This window comes from Balearica regulorum, chromosome 2, assembly GCF_011004875.1.
Source record: "Balearica regulorum gibbericeps isolate bBalReg1 chromosome 2, bBalReg1.pri, whole genome shotgun sequence".
In the NCBI taxonomy this organism is placed as follows: Eukaryota; Metazoa; Chordata; class Aves; order Gruiformes; family Gruidae; genus Balearica; species Balearica regulorum.
The window spans coordinates 152,885,182-152,903,383 of record NC_046185.1 but is presented as its reverse complement, the minus strand read 5'-3'; the positions used below and the strand labels follow the sequence as shown (position 1 = coordinate 152,903,383).

At 39.1% G+C, this 18,202-nt stretch overlaps 1 protein-coding gene across 18 annotated transcripts in view; it reads left to right on the top strand.

Annotated features, from left to right (window-relative positions):
- The window catches only part of PARD3 (par-3 family cell polarity regulator), a 463,724-nt gene that overhangs the window by 314,262 nt on the left and 131,260 nt on the right, over nucleotides 1–18,202 (top strand). For all 18 annotated transcript variants that reach the window (XM_075746548.1, XM_075746547.1, XM_075746540.1 and 15 more), the window contains one exon: nucleotides 4,614–4,830. In XM_075746548.1, the coding sequence (XP_075602663.1) occupies nucleotides 4,614–4,830 (217 nt within the window). The remainder of the gene's footprint in view (nucleotides 1–4,613; nucleotides 4,831–18,202) is intronic.

Here is an 18,202-nt window from a genome sequence, read left to right as displayed (position 1 = left end):
CCTGATCATTCTCCCAGACTGCATGCCTGTGGTCTTTTGGGACATAACACCATGTTTTTTCTAAAAGGCCTTCTTTGGTGTGAGCCTCACTGATAGTAATACCCTGTTTTGAGGCATCAGATATCCAAGGGTTATCCAGAAGTTACAGCTGGTTTAACTTCATTTGATCAAAAATATAGCAAAACTCTTGTCACGAAACACTTTCTAGATGCCTATAGGTTTATGAGATTGCTGTAAGGGGTTTTGAGCCTGTTGATGGAATGCATAGAGAGTAGCAAGGAAGTATTTGGTGGCCTTTGTGTCCTTTGTATGGGAGTAGCGGAAAGCAGATAAAGCCTTCTGGCTGAAATCGAAATGCCATGGAGTGAGTCTGTGCCCTCATCACTCTATGGCTGAAGTCATCTACCACTGGTGAGTGGTATGACAAGAGCCATGTCAGCGTCGTGGGACAGCAAGAGCGAGGCTGTTCTCAAATCTCATGTGGTAAAGAAGGGCTGAGCAAAGTGGGACCAAGCTATATGCATAGAACTACACGTTCTATTGAGCTACGTGTATTTTAATAGCTTCCACATATTATAATAAAACATCTAAGGAGTAATCCAGAAGTTTGCAGTGCCGGGTTAATAGAAGCAGATAAGTACCAAAGCAAATATAGTAAGTTGGTTGAACAGAATTCAGTCCTCGAGGTCTTTGCCTTCTCATGGTGGCCATGGGAGCTTAAGAGCTGGCCCAGCCATGTCATGCCTGCAACCAGCACAAAATGGTAGGTCCTCAGGTCTGTTTTTCCAAGAACATGTCTGTATCTGTGTTAAAAATGAAAGAAACTGCAGTCTGCTCCACTTTGTGTAAATCAGGTTCCGAAGAATTTACCAGCTGGACAAAGCCTGGGCACATACGAATATGTAGAAGTTAGTTTAACAATCTGGTCCTAACGTAACTAATGCCTCACTGCTGCTATAACGACATTGCCTAAGTTTTTTTTAATTGTATTTAATTATTCCATAATTGTTTGAAATTAAAATGTGGCTTTCTCTCATTATAAAATCCAGGCAAACATGTTGGTGGTCAATTTGCTGATGCCCTTGCGGTTGGATCCATTTGTCTTACTTGAATTTCTTCCACTTTCTCCTCCTAGTGTTTCAGCGCTAAGACTTCTTCCAGACAGTGACGTTCTTTGGAGTAGCAAATAATAGCACTGCAGTAAATTGTATAGGGGAATTCTTAACATATCATCACCCCATATATGAAAGCCATAAAAATACAGGTAGCGTATATGGCAAAGGGGCTGACTCTCTTCTGAATGTACTTGCTGTCCTTGGAATAATGTGTTATTAAATTACTAAATGTAGGATGAAAATCAGATAGCAGTGACCAGTTCTGGGACAACATTTTAAAAAGTATTTGAGAAGATGCATGTGAATTTTAATGGAAGTAACATTTGTGGAAAGGTGTGGGTGTTCAGCTGTTACAGATCATTTTTCCTGCTTTTTTTTTTTTTTTTTTTTTTAAATACTTGAAATAGCGGACTGGAAGCAAAATGTTTATCTTTAGTGTCTTGAATGAGAACAAGGCATTCGGACTGGGAGAGATCAACAAAGCTTTCTAATCTTTTGCTGAATCTTAATTGCTAGAATCTAGGGCTGTATTAAATATCACAATAAGAGGCCTAGAAGCTTAGTGGCAAAATAGCTTCACATTAAGTAGCTTTGATTCCTCATGTGCATCTTTTCTTTCCATTTTATGGCCTAATTAGGAGAATAGCTTCATAATACCTGTTTGTGTAGTTATCCTTAGTACAGTGTGGTTCATGAAATGACACCAGTTTTCAGGTTTAATTGATGTTTAAATTATACTCCAATTTAATTTTTTGGCTTTAGCATCCTGAATGGGGAGGCAGGAGGTTGCAGGAAAGGAAGGAAATAGCAGCACCAAAACAAATACGTTTTGCGTTTTGCAGTAACCTAATGTCATTACTGCAACTTAACAAAAATTAGAAGTTTCATTTGTAGCCTGGGCTTGAATTTTAATTGTGCAGCATTTGCATTTGTTCTAAACACTAGTAATTAGGTGTATGTTAATTGCAGAATGACTGTGCTGCATAAAAGTGAAACAAGTTTCTCTGTGTTGAGTCCTTTTAGGAAAACTGGAAATCTCTTTACTGCAGTGCAGACAGCAGTGTTTACTCCAGGAGAACAAGCCATCCTAGTTCACAGAGCTCAGTCTAAGCTATGGAGTTAATTGCAAACAAACTGTGTATGATACAAATATTTATTGCAGCACAAGTGTGGAAAGGAGGCAATATTATCTCCATAGAATATGCAAAACAAATAATAAGAGGAAGCATTGTTATGACAAGTTGTTCAGCAACTCAGCATAGCACAGCACACTGAATACATATTTAAGATTAATTTATTGTATTGTTATATGAATATGATGAACAACCATAGCTCAAAATTGATTCATCTTTAAAACTCTAGCAATGGAGTACCAAGTAAACATTTGACTTCAGAAATTATCAGAAACTTAATGCATTTGTTTTACTAATTATATTCATTTGCAAGTACAATCTTTTAAATATCTAGTTGGTTTTAACTAGAACAGATTGTAGCTATAAATTAACAAGCAAAAAATTAGCATCTCTGTTCCAAAGTGGTTTTCCACTACTCTTTTAATAATAACTAAATATCATCCCAGACATTGATTAAGAAATGCTGTGACCAAAAAAAGTACAAGTACAGCTAGCCCAGAGCATGGATAGGACAGGCTTATTAATTTTCTAGAATATAATTATCTGTGTATTCAACCTGTGCCTGCAATTGAGAAGCTGTATCATCTGCTTAACTCATAGCAGTCCTGAAGACAAGCTAACATGAAATGCCAAGACCTGTCCTCTTTTTTTTTTTTTTTTTTTTCTTTTTTTCCTGGTGGTTTCTACTTCAGAGTACTACTTGAGATTCAAAAATAGTTATTAATGTTGAGATTTATCTGACATGGTGTGTTTTTCTTGAAATGTGTTTATGTGATCTTCCAGGATTGGAGAATGTTTGTAAAAATCTTGGGATGCTCGGTGAATAAGTACTAAGTCTATTGGACAGGTCTGTGTATTGTAATATTAATGAATAAACAGTATTTTGCAGGCAAGTATCCAAGAGAGAGAGAGAGGAGACAATATTGAATGGCTTTCAGTCAGTGATTTGTAGACTTTTCAGGTTCAGTGAATTACTTGTAAGGTGAATATGAATGATGACTAAGAAAAGCTAGTTTATATTCTATAGTAGTCCATGTATGAGAAATTTCTAAAGAATTACGCACTTCTGTTGGTTCTAGAAGTGTTGTGGGGGGTCTAGAAACAGTAATATTAGTAGGAATAATAATAATAATAAGCAAACATGCTAAACTAAAAAGTGATTCTTTTTTCCTTCTATAAGCCATGGCCATTTCCAAATCAATTAAGTACAAAAAATTTTTTCTTTTCCGTAGACTGGGTATATATAAAGCAAAACTGTATTTTTCAGCTTCTACTGGCAAAAGTTGTTTGGCGCCTTTGTATTTGTTAGAGCTGCAGCAGAGAGCACAAAATATGCATCCGAGATCCAAACTGCTGCTTTGTCCTGTCTGTTGGAAAATTGGGAGATGGTGTAGCCCTACTTACAATGTGATAATATAAAATGTTAGAGCTCCTGGAAGGTCACAGCTTCAAAAGCCATGCAGTGTAATTTTTGGACTTGGCTTTATGTTAAATCAAAATAGTTGCAGGATTCTGATCCACGAGCTTGACATGTATTATTTCTTTCTCACTAAGCTACTTGGGGAGTTTTCAGTTTTCAAATGGATTGTTTCTTTTGGTCATTTTTCTTTCAAACTTTCTGAAATACATGTGCTTTATTAAATCTAACCTCAGGTGTACTTTAGGATACCGTGAGTCTTGATCTTGGATTAGAAATGGAGAAGAAACATGTTATCTGCCCTTAAAGGATTTTACGTGTTCCACTGGATGGAACCTCCCCACCCAAAACTCCCAGGCTGCCCCATCTCAACCAAGAATAAAACCAAGAACAAAAATCATGGTGCATGATGTGTTTTAAACTGCTCCAGGAAATGAAGTAACAGAATAACAGTTCTCTTACTTGCAGCAGAAGAAAAAGTCTAGTAAGGCTTGTATTGAGGGTTAACAGTCCTTAATGGCTTTCATATTTTTATGAGAGCATTACTAAGAATTTACTAACAAGGCATGCTGCATTGCTGCTGTTTCTTCTTGCAGACGTTTCTAAAGCTCTCCTCAACTGATTTAGATGCTGAAACAAAATGGGCCAATTAACATCACTTTGCTAATCCTCTTTATTAATCCATACACTATTGACAGTACTCACAAAGCGTGTTTTGCAGAGTGTTCTGCAAAGATGAATTCTTTATTTTTAGGAGTTTAATAATACAAATGAACATTCCAGGAAACCTCCACATAAGCAGATACCAATTTTGGAAAAAAAAAAAAAAAAAAGGAGTCGTTTGTGGTTGTGCATATATCCTCTTCAAAATATGTTATGCAATATAGCAAAAAGCCTGCTCTTGTTGTTTGTTCTTACCCACTGATGTTTCTTAATATGTGCTTTCAGTGGAGGAAGACACAGAGGAGAGCTCGAGATCTGGTAGAGAATCTGTGTCCACAGCAAGTGATCAGCCATCCCACTCGTTGGAGAGACAGATGAATGGAAGCCAAGATAAAGGCGAAAGAAAAAAGGCTGGAAAGGAAAAGAAGAAAGATCGAGATAAAGAGAAGGATAAAATTAAGGCAAAGAAAGGAATGCTGAAAGGCTTAGGAGACATGTTCAGGTAGGTGCTTTGCAATCAAATATAGAATGAATTATAAAGTTTCATCTTTTAGTTGTTCATTTACATTGTGACTGTCTGCTGAAGCCATGTTTTACTATAAAAAGATATGCATGATGTATATAAGCTGATCTCTCCATTTCTGAGCTTATGAGTGATGTCATGAAAGGGAAACAGCTCAGAATGGAAGAGGAGGAGATGGCTGGCAAGCTAAAGGGGCTGCAAAAGCAAAAATAGGTTTAAGCAACAAACTGCTTGGTCTTGGAAGAGGGTCTTTGGTGATGTTGAAGTAGTGCACATATCCTTTTACAGTCAAACAATTTAGAGTTTCGTTTTTTTCTTAAACTGTGCTGTTCCTAATACTGTACTTAAAGCTTATGTGTTACTAAATGAGTGGTTTTCTTTGCTTGACTGTTAAGACTGTTTGGTATCATGGAGGCATGATGCAAAAGAGATGAATCAGTTTGAGACTGAAAACCAGCATGCTCCTCTCAAGGAAAACAGGATCTAAATAAGGTTGTGTGCTCTGAGAACGCATGGTCTGGAGAAAGGGTCAGTGAAAGACCTGAATTTTACCAAGCACTGAGTTTTTTTGAAAGGAGTCGTCTCTCCAGCAGACATAAGTGACCTGAAAGGAGCAGACTGCTGAGGGACACCCTGCTCTTCTGGGTAAATAGTGAAACATGACAAACACCTTTGATCATTTGTGGGAAGGGATGAGAAAGCAAGAAAATCAGTCTTTCTTTTAGTTAACTAGAGTAAATAAATATATTTCCAAGAAAAAATAGTGTTAAGGTGGTGTTTAATTTCTTTTGTATATGCAGTGATTCATTATTTAATTTTGAAGTGAGATACCTGTATTATTTAGAGATTTATTAACAGTGATTCTGCTCTGAGAACATGTAAGTGGAGCTTCAGTTAACTTTCATCCTTCTTTTAACTTTTACCTTCTTTGTCCTGTAAAACATTAATTGAACTTAGGTTGTAACTGCGTAGGTTCTTGTAAAGTTGTTCTGTGTCTGTGAATCATATTACAAAATCAGTTAATTAGAAAATATTAGTTAATTAGGAAAAAAAAGTAGTTAGAAATTGTGTTTATAAAATCCAAAATATCAGGTTGTTAGACAGCATATGCCACAGAATATCAGAAGAGTCATAGGAGATAGTTCCACACTTGAGACAGGAGTAGAGCTCTTCAGCCTGGGCAAGTCTCACAGCGATGCCCTCATCTTCTGAGTGTTTGGCTACCCAAATTCAAGCCTGGAGCAGAGAGCTGCCTGCTGTGCTGGGGAAGGGTGGAAGGTCAGAGATACGAAATGCTGACTGGTTCTTTTCTGCAGTCTATGCCATTTTCATACAGCAGTAACGACAGGTAAAATTGAGGCACATTATACATGATAAATTCTATGGGCTCTAAATAGCTTATGGGGTACCATGAGTGCTATCTCGTGAGTTCAGTCAGAAAGTGGTTACAGCATCTAGGAAGCTTGGGCAGCATCTTGGTCCTCAGTTTCCTCCTGTGTAACACTCCCAGTACCCAGAGGACGTGTGAGATAGCTGCTTCATCTTGCAAGCTTTGGCACGCAGGCAAAGGGCTGGCTTCAGAGGGTCCCATCCGAAGAGAGGAGCCTTCATGTTCCAGAGAGCCAGCTCGGTGCGGGGCTCCTCTCTGCCCTGCAGCCTTAGAGCCTAATAACTGGTGTTCCCATGTGGCTTTGAAAGCTCTAGATGGAAATGAGCGTGAAAGTGAAAATTAATAGCATTTTTAATCAGGTGCTCCCAGCTGAAAAGGCAGTATCCCTGTCTGTATGCTCAATATAACACTTCTGGAATCTTTAATCTGGAAACAACAGTAATTTAACTGAGAGGAAGATCTGATGATCACTTTGTTGTTTGCTCTTCATAACAGTCAACATTTCCTTGAGTTATTTTTTTCCCTGACTACCGTCTCTGAGTGAACTTTACTTTTTGGTCTCCTCTTAATTAACGTGCAAGCGGTGCTATCTGGATGCAGTTGACTCCTCCGGGATCTGTGAATTAGCTTGCACCTTGTCAGCCCACCCGAGAGAGGTGCTCCTGGCAAGCAGGAAAATGCTGATTGAAGGAATTAAGCAGTATACCTCATTTCCACTCGGTGCTTGATTTGCTTTGTTTACAGGCTTCTCAGTAATGTTTGAGAGAGATGGACTTTGTTAAGCCTGCAAGATAAGCTACTACTTCTGCCTATAACATGGTTTGTTTTTCTGTACATCTGACATATACCATAGATACCAAGTAATCACTGACAGAAGTTGTGCAATAGAAAATAATGATGACAGTAACATTTAAAATTCAAGCCATGATCAAAGCATAATTGGATGTTTTGGTTCTGTGCAACATTGTGATTTCTTTGTAGTTCTTTTTCTTTTCTCCTTTTTCACTTTTTTTTTCCCCCCTTTCGGTGCTCTTATCTTAAAATAATCTTTCTTCATTAGGTTGTATGGGCAAGAACACTTGTGGGATGAAATTACTGTTAACTGACACTTTATTCCAATGTCTGTATTTAGCCAAGGGGCACTTTATTGCCTGTATGCAAACTGGCAGCTCCTAAAGTAGAGTCTATGTGATGTATAAAAGTAAGTCTGCTTGCCTTCAGTTAAAATCTTAGGATTTGCTACTGGGATCTTCATTAAACTGTATTATGAGATGGAAACTCCCACTAGAGAACCCTTGGATACATTTATCCTTCAGCATCTAGTCATCATTTCCAAGCAATCCCTGGATGATTCAGGTAGCAGGTTAAAATCATAAGTAAATCTTTTAAGCACTTCGATTGTTTTACTGCTTGTATCAAACACAGTAAAGAAGATTGACGTTTCCGTGAAGGAGAACTGTAAAATGCAGGGTGCAGCCTGCACAGCTTTGACACACAGAGCTCCCGTTATTTCCAGAGGACCTTTGCTGACAGTGGGCTGTGGACAGTTTGAAAGTTCACCCTTCTCACTGTGAAATGAATCTGTCTGAGCATGTGTGTATTTCTTTATTCAAATTGACATTTCAGAGCAGAACAGAATAATTTATTTAAATTTGTCATTTGGCTGAGAAGTTTCTTTCTCTTTGGATGAATACAGGGCAAAAGTTAACCTAGAAGAATGTTGAACAAAAATATTGGTCTATTGGAGGAGATGGAGGTGCTGCAGAGCTTTGCTTACACCTGAATGTATTTGTTTTACCTGAAGAGTTGCATCATTTCCTTCGGTAGTTCATGTGCCACGTTCTGTGGCTTTAATCCCATACTAGAGAGAGGCTGTGCGGTTCCTGCTTCTCCATTGCTGGCATTTAAGGAGGTGCCTGGGTGGCCACTGCCAGCTGAGGAAATAGTTTTTGGAAAGCTGGTAGAAAGTTCTGCTAGTTTCTGTGTTTCACTAAGGCAGCTTGAATGTATATATGTTTTGACATCAAAACGTAGTAAAAGTCTGTATGCTTCTCCAAGTGCAATCTAAAATGTGTTTACTCATTTCTGAGCCTGATTTTGTTTATTTGTAAGTAGAGATTTTGCTTCTTGATAAAAATCAACCTGACAAAACCAATCAGTTGATAAATAAGTCATTGTAGTGCTGCCTTAAGAAAGAGGCTTCACAGTTTCAAACAGTGTGTCAGTAATTAGTGCTGGTAGGGATACGTTATTTTGATGGGCTTCTATGTTGTGCAATTCTTCGACATTCCTCTCCTGAGAGAGAACATTGTACATGCCACCTTCTTTTCCCCTCCTCCTACCCCTGTCATGTACAGAGTATTTTCATTTACGAAAGTGAGTGTCCTCAGGGTCTAAGGTAGGGAGATTTGATATTGTTCTTACTTGCGGGTTTTGGGTGATGATGAAATGGCACTCTGCTGCGGTGCAGCTGATCGCTTAAGATCCCTGTACGTCATTCATGCTTATTCCCGGCGTACAAACTTGGGTGTATTTTCTAGATGGGTGACTGGGACTGGTGAACTAACAGGTGCTAGGGAAATAAAGTGGTAGCTCCACATCTTTCCCCAGCTTCCTCAAGCCCTATATAATTTTCCTCTAGTCATTCCTGAACAATGGTTCTGTAAGACAGTGGCATCACTGTTACTATGCCCCTTTGGGGGGGGGAATTTATCTTGTTTGCAAGGAATTACATAGCCATGCTCTTACTGGGGAGCTTGTATAGGAGAAATATCATTGGAGAGTTTTGTGAGAGAAAAAGTCTGTCCAGCAAGTGATTAGTCTCAGGAAAGGATATATCTGAGGAATGACATCTTTAGAAGAAACTGAACTACCAAGATGTTGACAATAAGGAGGGAAAAAAAGCAACTTTGGGTTTCCAAAGGGAGGAAGGGAGTAGGAAGACCAAGCTATTTAGTCATGTCTTGCTGGAAATATTGGAGGGACAGTCACTGCTTGATAATAAAAACCTGCTGAAACAAGTAGACATTGGTATGATCAGATAAAAATGGATTTGCAAATATAAATGGTATGTTTGAGTTTACGTGGGGAACTGCTGAGGAGAATAAAAGATGGGGGATATACACATTGTGTCTTAACCTTGAGTTTAAGCAAGCAAATATCTGTGTTGGTTTTAGAGGTTGCTTATGAAATGGTTGTAATATAATTTGAAGCAACTGTGGATAAGTATGTTATATGAAATAAGTAAATTTTCTACTGTAAGAATATCTCGGTCCCACATAAACATAATTTTTCAACAGGGAGCATAAGCACTGTGTATTGAAGTTTGTGGAACAAGACAGCATGCTTAAAATTAATCATGTGCATAGGTGTTTTTAGTACTGGAGGCTGTGTATTTCAAGATCTGACCTGTAATGCTGATGGAAATGTAAAGTCGTAACGTATGGTAACTGAACTTTAATTTCTATCTTAACTTTTGTAGGATACAGGTGGGTAAATCAATGCACTGGATAGCCAATGCAAATATAATATTCCCAGATTACTATTAAAATCTAATCCTAATTAGATTTAACCACATTTAAAATGATTACTGGGAGCTTTGCAGTGTTGTATCTTCCAGTTCTGTGAGAGGAAATAGATAATTTAGTTTGCAACCTTGTTTAGCTGAAATCAGATATACTGTTGCCTTTTTTCTTCCCTCCCCCCCCCCCCAGCTGCTTCCAAGGTGCACTGGACATGTCCAGATTCATAAACATATTATTTGTAGCTTTGAATTACGCATTTCAACCACATTAACCATCTGAGACCTCTGACTGGGCATTTGGGAGAATAACCTATATGGATTTCTGTTGCTTGTTGCATGACTTCCTTGTATTGCCTACTCTGGTTTTCATTTAAGTTTTCTCATCGTAATGTCTGTGAGGAGATGCAAAGCAAATCACAAGGGTTATACCATTGATTTAGTAATTACCTTCTTTCTCTTTCATTTAATAACAACCTTCAGACTTTTAAGCAGGCACATGACAAAAAGGTATCTGAGTTGTGTAAAATACTGTTGAATTATACCCTAATCAACAGGACTGGCAAATACCTCAAACTCGATAAAATAAAATCTGTGATCTGATTTTCATCATTCAGTAGCTTAAGAAGCAGCAATAACGGCATTTTCCTTGGAAGCATGACTAATAGGAGTTCGTATTGGTAAATGACACTTACTGATGTATGGACTTAATAGAAAACGTGGGAACGAGCTCCGAAAGTTGGAAATATTTTTATTCTTTAGTGCTGTGCTCACAGCACAAAACACCATAAACCTTGAGCCTTAGAATATAGAGGTTATTGCTTAAACACCTGTCGGTTGTATCATTTCAACTTGGAAGCTCATTGCTCTCACACTGAATTGGGCCTGGGTTTGCTAACGCTCGTCAGAGAATGTCGCCGACAGCTTGCGGTGCTTGTGCTGAGACTTTCACCAGAAAAGCTGAGCTGGGTCGTAGCTCAGGTAAATGGAATCTGGGGCTATTTGTGCTCTCATTTTTGCCTGCTTCTACTATGAGCCGGCTGGCACGACTGCCATTAAGTCCACATCTGCTTCCCCTCTTCTGCTACCAGCTAGAAAATGTGCAGCCCGCCACAGTCCTAGATGCAGGTCTAAGTGCGATGCTTTTTCAGGTGTCAGAGGAGGAGCGCAGTCCTTGTCCTGGCTGCAAGTTGGATACTGCTAATGGCACCGTCTTTCCTGCGCTGCTCTGGGCTGCTTTGTCCTGATCCGTTTGCAAAGTTTCGTCCAGCCTCTGGGACGCACAGAATCAGAAAAGCCTTTCGAATGAAATCAACCATGCAGCAAATTGTCATCTTTGATGCAGCCAATTACCCAGGACTCTTATAAATGTCTTTCAAGGCATTTTCATATTCTTCACTTCCTTCTTTCCAATTAAAAGTAAATAAGGGACTGAAAGAGATAAGCTTGATTGAAAATAGCTTTTTCTTTTTTGGAAAGGCAAGCCATGCTCCTTCCTTCCTCTCCACACTTTTTTGTCTTCCCATTTTCTTCTGCTCGGAGGAATCGGTTGCCTTGAGGAAATGTGTTTCATTGCCTGCGGCCCCAAACACACCGGCTTTTGACTAAGATGTCATTGGGGCGCGGGGCAGCGGAATGGCAAATTCGTCTTTCTAAACCAAACAACTTCACAAAATCTGTCAGGGATTTAAGGAATGCAGCTTCATTAAGTGGCAGGAAACTCCGTGACTTTTAAATGAACCACAGAGAGCGGCGGTACGCGATTGTGTGAGGGAGATTTGAAGTGAGAGATTAACATAATCGTATGTGGCTTTCTAGTTTGTCATTCTGACAGAAAGCAGGGCTTTGCTCTATGTATTCTTAACACTGGATTTTCCCAAAGTAAATCTTGAATTTGTAAATCTGATGAGGGTATATCGTATGGTGGGTTTTTTTTTAATTTGAATAGAATCAAGGCTTTTGTTTCTAACATCCAGAAATAAGTGTCAGGATGACCTGTTACTAGAGACGAGTTCATAGTGGCTGCTAACATATTCTCTCAGTATTCTTCCTTTGCTTGTCAGCGAGTTAAAATAGAGAACCTTTGACACCTACAGCACCGTCTCTGCCTGCAAAGCAAGTGCGGGAGGCAGGCGGCGTGACAGCTGAGCCCTCTGCCATCCTGCCCGGCGTTCTGCGGCGCTTCCCTTCCAGGCCTGCTGGATGAATATAGAACGCGAGTGTCAAGGATGACACCTACTTTATAATCTCTGCAAAGCAAGCCTTTTCAGAGAAGAATTTGTTGACAGTTCAGAGATTCAAAGTCAATTTCAGTTTTAGCTCGTATAGAAATAGGATTTTTTCCTCCACCTGATGTGATAATTGAAGACTAACTAGGCAGTGTGCTAGTCCCTAACAAAGTATGGTAAATAAACAGTGTCTTGAGACGTGAGGGATCTGTCAGATGAAAAGCTCTATTAATGACATTTGTTTCATTATCTGTTGGAAATGTTCTTTGGAGATTTAATTTGCAACTGATAGCACCTGTACATTGGTATACATTACAGATGCTGTAGATTATGTTTTTAAAGCAGAGTCTTCTTTGAAAAGCCTTTTTAAAAACAGGAATAGGAATGTTGTCTTAGATGAAAATTGATGCAACTTAATATATTTTTATAGCTGAAGATGACATAGGCTATTAAGTCACAATTACTTGAGGTACTTAAATTGGCAGCTGCAGGACAGCTGATCCTTTTCGGAAAGGCAAAGCTCCAACTTACTACTGTGTTTCACTTCTCGGGAGCACCGATTTGTATTCGCAGTGCGTTGGCAGGCTGATGCCTCCTCTTAGGATTTCCACGTGTCCTACTGTTGGGCAGAGAAATAGTCATTAAAGACAGAGTTATAAAGCAATTCAGTGAAAATGGCAAAATGGGTATAAGACAGTATGATTTCCAGAATAGAATAGAAATAGTCTGTGAGCCCCTGCATTTCCCTGAATGTAGCAAGAAAGTAGTGGGTATAAAGCATTAATTCAGAGGGCTCATTTAGGCTTTTAAGTTGTTTCAGGGAAAAATAAGAGGAACAAAAGTTTTGTAGAAAGAATAAGAGAGAAGGAAATATAAGAAACACAATGCCAATGGGGTATACAGGTAGTATTTCCCCCACTTTGAATTCGTTGATGACTTCTTCTGGAGGGTAAAAAAATAATAGAATCAGGAGGAACTGAAGAGATACTGAGATTGCTGCACTCCTGGAGTGATTCAGGCAGGAAGGGATCTCTGCTTGGTTCAGTCCCTGCTCACAGCAGTCCAGCTTCAATGTTTCATCAGCTTGCTGAGTGTCACGCCCAGTTGAGCTTCAAATATCTCCAAGGATGGAGACTCGGCAGTCTCTCTCGATAGCCTGCTCCAGTGCTTAACCACTCTCCTGGTGAAATGTATTTGTCCTCAGTAGGAGGAGACAGGAACAAGATACACAGAGTAATCACTGGTACAAAAAAACCGAATCAGTCAACATGTACTTATCCTTCTCATGAGGCAAAAACATGTGGCTGTACAGTAAGATTCTCATCCAAAAAGTTTACATTTTAAAAGATTTTTTTGATATGTGAGTCCTCAGGGACTTACTGCCCCCATAGTTCCTTGAACACCAAGAATACAGGAAATAATGCAGCCAAGCATGCATTTGTGACTGCGAGCCACCCATTGTGTGCTAAGTGGTAAGGAAGAAGTTATCTGTAAAAAGGTTATTTTTACTGTGCTTCCAAGCATCTTCCTCTAAATTGTCTTGGACTGACAACTATTAGGATACCAACCTTGATTGGCTGACATGACACCTAATAGCATCTGATATGATCCACTGAGCTTGAAAAGGTGATTATTTTCTTTGGAACTGGGGAAGAAACAGTCTACAGAAATCTTCCTTTCTACTATTTCATGCTACACCAGAAAATGTCACCTGTTTTTTTAATTAAAAACATAAAATTTGTGTTGTATTAATTTTCATTTTCATCTCAAAGTACAAATATCGAGTAAAACCTCAGCCAGTCACAAAAGAGGGAAGTTTATTTTACTTTTGGAGGGGGAGAAAGTATTATTTTTAATTCCTTACATGTGCAGTAGATTCTCTAGAGTTTAATGTAAGAACATAAGAACACAGTCACACGGAGTTGAATGATACCCCGTAAGTCCCTGTACCCAAAACTTTGTCTCTGACAGAGGTCAGCAGCGGCTGCCAGGGGTGGGGTACCAGAGTGTGGTAACCGTATAGCACTTCTTCCCAGATCTGTCCTCCAGGCTTTCAGTGATCTGCAGCTCAAGGATTTCTTGAGATGGTGCCTTTGTGCTCAAGTACAAAATATGGTGTTTGTATATTCTGTTCTGGGCAATTTGTCCTGTTACTGACGATTTGGGGTATATTTACCTAATTCCAAAATACTAACAAAGTTGTAGTATGTCATATACAAAAATGTCTTTTAGAGATTATGTAGAATGACTTTGGCATCAAGGAGCTGCTTTTACATTACGAGTGGGAAGACCTGATTGCAATGCACTGCAGTAGATCTGACTCATTATGTCAGTGTTTTATGGCACTCAGGTAAACATGTTTGCAAAGTAGCAGTAAACCTTTTTGATGTGCAATAACATTTCAGTAGTTAATGTAGTGTTCCATTGCATATTAACTTTTACTGCTTCTGTGCAAACTTACAATAAGCAAGAGTGCAAGAAAAGGCTGTAGATGTTTGTAAAATAGACCCTGCTGGAACGCATTCACTTCATGAACTAGCTTTACAAGTGTATGTTTGGGCTAGCTGGTGATGTGATTAACAGTAAATTTTGACATGTTTGCTTCTGCAGAAGATAAATTCATAGTTTCTATGCTTTTTTTCAGGGCTTTTTTGATGTCAGCCTTGTACCTCTTAGTCCTAAAAGGAAAAGGAAGATAGTATGGTTCATGGAACTACTTGGTGCTCTTAGCTATTTTCAACAAATACAATAGCATACTACTGACATGGCTGTTCTAAAGGGTTTGTATTATTATACGTTGAAAGTATGTTGGTAATGCTGTATTGGTAGAGGAATTCTCTCTTAGAAATTACTAGTTCAGTAGCTATATTAACTTCTTAGACCTGGCTTTGTCAATGGAATCTGCAGAAAGTTAGTGTGTTGTTTGTGCTTGCAATACAGAAAGCTCTGGAGTTTGGCAAGTTGCTTAAGCTTTCAGGAGGAACTGTTTTCTCATTTTAGAAATGGGATAGTACCTTGTCCATGCAAGTGTCTCGAAGGGCTTTGATGTCCTGTGCTTCTTCCTGTGTTGTAGAAATACAAAATATCTGTATGCTAAACCCATACGCTATCTACTGCTTCCAGATGCTGCTGTTGAGTTTAGTCAGAAGGTGGATGGGTGGTGGATGGATGACTGAAAATGTATGTAGATTTCCTTTTTTTCTGCTAGGCTGTTATAGGTAGTACTTAGTAAGAAAATGTCTAATCAGAAACAAAGTTTATGGATTAGCTCTAAAAGTTCTGAAAAAAGGATTTATTAACAAAAAATGCGTCTAGAATCTTAGCTGTATCAGCATTTTTGAGTACCACAATAATGAAAGCAATATATTTTTATACCGATTGCAAGTGCTTCTAGCATATTCAACACCAGGTGTGCCAGCAGTATTTAGAATGCAAACTGAATTGCTATTACACCTTTCAACAGCAACATACTACAAATAAATCTCAAATATTTCACAATGTTGTTATAGATGCTATCTTTGTCTTTAACCCGTAGTGCTAAAGTCCTGAAATTAAGAGCACAACGTGCCACCACAAGCAGGAGTATCAGGTGTAGTGTTACAGTTAAAGTATTTCTTTTCTCCGATGTTGCTGAGCAGGTAATGATACCAACAGTATTATCGTCTGTAACTGTTAGTAGTCCTGATATCGTCTGTAGAGCTCCAAATAGTTTGCTAATTCTGTTTGCCTTTTATAACTGCAAAAGGAAGAAAATTGCTTGTGTAAGATAAAATGTGAAGATTCAGTGCCATTTTCATTGGTTTGGGGCTTTTTAAAAGTTTTCTTTTAGGGTATATATATTCAGAAGAAACATTAAGATGGCAGTGATAATTGCTGTATACTGTGTGCAACACCGAGCACTAGCAGAGCTGATCTCATTTGGACAACATCATCTCAGGAGCCAGATGTCTTTGATGTCAAGATTTGGTTTATTTTAAACATCATCTGTTTGGGTTTCTAAATAAATGTAGGCCCAGTCACTCACTTCTTACAGTGCCTGAGCGTGTACAAATGAAAACAAAAATGTCAGTGTGTATGGGGCTGTTCCACGTCGGAGATCTTCTGTGCTAGGAACTATTTGTATGGTGGCTTGGACCGAAAAAAAACCCCACCAGCCCGTATCTCTCACCTGGTAATTAGTCCCATGCAAGTCCTGGTTTCTACACCTTTTCAGTCTGAAATAAATGTCCGCTCCCAGCTTGGCCCTGAAATAATCAGCGGGGTAAATCACAATTGATATAGTTATTTCAGCCACAGTTACCATGAAGACAGCTCAAGCTCTGACTACTGGCAGCGACAGGATGCTGGGCGTCTCCAGGGCTCCAGGTAGCTCTGGGCAAGCCCCTGCGCCAGCTGCTGTGGGGACTCGCTGCCAAACTGACTTCCCAGCGCTGATCCACCTGAGTCTTGTTGCATCCGCTCCAGAGATGGTTTGTTCCAGTGCTGCTACTGCAGTGCAAAGTCTCGGTCTTCATTTTCCACCCAAAAGATACTGCGTATGTAAACTAAATTTTCCTGCCGCAGGGCAGAATATCAGCTGATGGAATAGAGAGAGGTGTGTGAAGCCAGCAGTGGCATGCTGATGTATACTAACCAGAGCCTGGGCTCAGGCTAGGTCCTGTGCCTTAGCCCTGTCTTTGTAGCAAACTTTCAAAATAGCGTACCTATTAACTTTTTGCCCTGTTTTTATGACAACGTAGATTCAAGGCTATTCAATGTAGCTTAATTTAGTGGTGTTCTAGCGCACCTTGTAAAAATATCCTATTGGCACTACTTTATTATTTTATTTTTTTTTAAATTAAAGTTAATTTCTTATCCCGGAAATTACTTAGGTGGCACTGTGGAACCTGGACCGTAACCTACAGCCACCAGTACTCGGGTGCTGCAGCTCAGCAAGGGGAGCTGCCGTTCGGTGCTCTAGGCATCCTCTGAGAAGTGAACGGCAGCTGCACGCTTCTCTGGGCTTTAAGGATATTTTGCTTAGATGTGTCCCACAGATCCCACAGTGTTCTCTGTTCTTCTTTGCTGGAAACTGAGCTTTCCTTACCTCCTGTAAGTGTAAATATATGAATGAGGCTAAAGATATAGAGACATCTCCTATTGCTTAATTTACCCTACAGAGGTTATTTTCTAGGAGATGTGTATCAACAAAGATTTTCAGTAATTGACAGAAAAAGTGCTGACTGACTTATTAACATTTCTAGGTAATGAGATCTGTAGGGAAGTTTTTAATCTTTGGAAGGTTCCAGATGAACTGCCAGTAGTTTGATTAACTTTTTGTGTGCCTATGTTAACCTTTGCTGATTTTATACAGCGTAGTTGCAAGTCTGCAAGACTAAGTTGTTGGAATAACGTTACTGCAATTTTCTGGTCTAACTACCTGGTGTATTACATCTGAGTCCTCGTTTCACTGCCTGTTGCATGTGCTTAGCAAGCATCTTCGGTGATTTTCTTGTCGTAGCTCATGTTTACGTAAGGCATGCCATGCTCATATATATGCAAGCAAGCGTTTCAGTTATAAAATGGAGTTATGAAGACTCTTGGTATTACTGAGGAGCTTTTTTCCTTTTCTGCTAGGAAAGTGTTGAAGCAAATTTTCCTTGCAACTTTTTTTTTTTTTTGGTCCTCTCTTGAGTGCCAGTAAAATGGGTGGATTTTTATGTTTCATTAGCATTTCTTATAAGGTCTGCCTTTAGACCAGTACCCATTTTCAAAATTGTACTTCTGCAGGGTTGGAAAAAATCATGGTAACCAGATGCAGTATTTGTCTCTGGCCTGGCAAAGTGTTAGATTTAACAAAAGAAGCTAATAGAAATGTTCAAATTGACCCTTCTCATCATTTGGACATCTTGGAGCTCAATCATTCTCTCATTATTATCAGAGTTATTCACGCAGAGGCAGAAGTGCTAGTATTTCTCATAATCAGCCCTTGAGCCAGACATAATTTGCAATTTTGAAGCATTGTATTTTGAAACAATAATGCATTAAAATGAACAGAACAGGAATTAGAAGGATAGTTGTGGAGAGAATGCCTTGAAGAGTAGCCATGGTTTAAATGCTTTCCCTAAACACTCCTAGTGGACACTGGTAATTAGAGGCACACAATGTAGTATTATTAATAACCTAAATTGGTCCACAATTTTTAAACTAATCTGTGGAGCGGGACAAATGCAG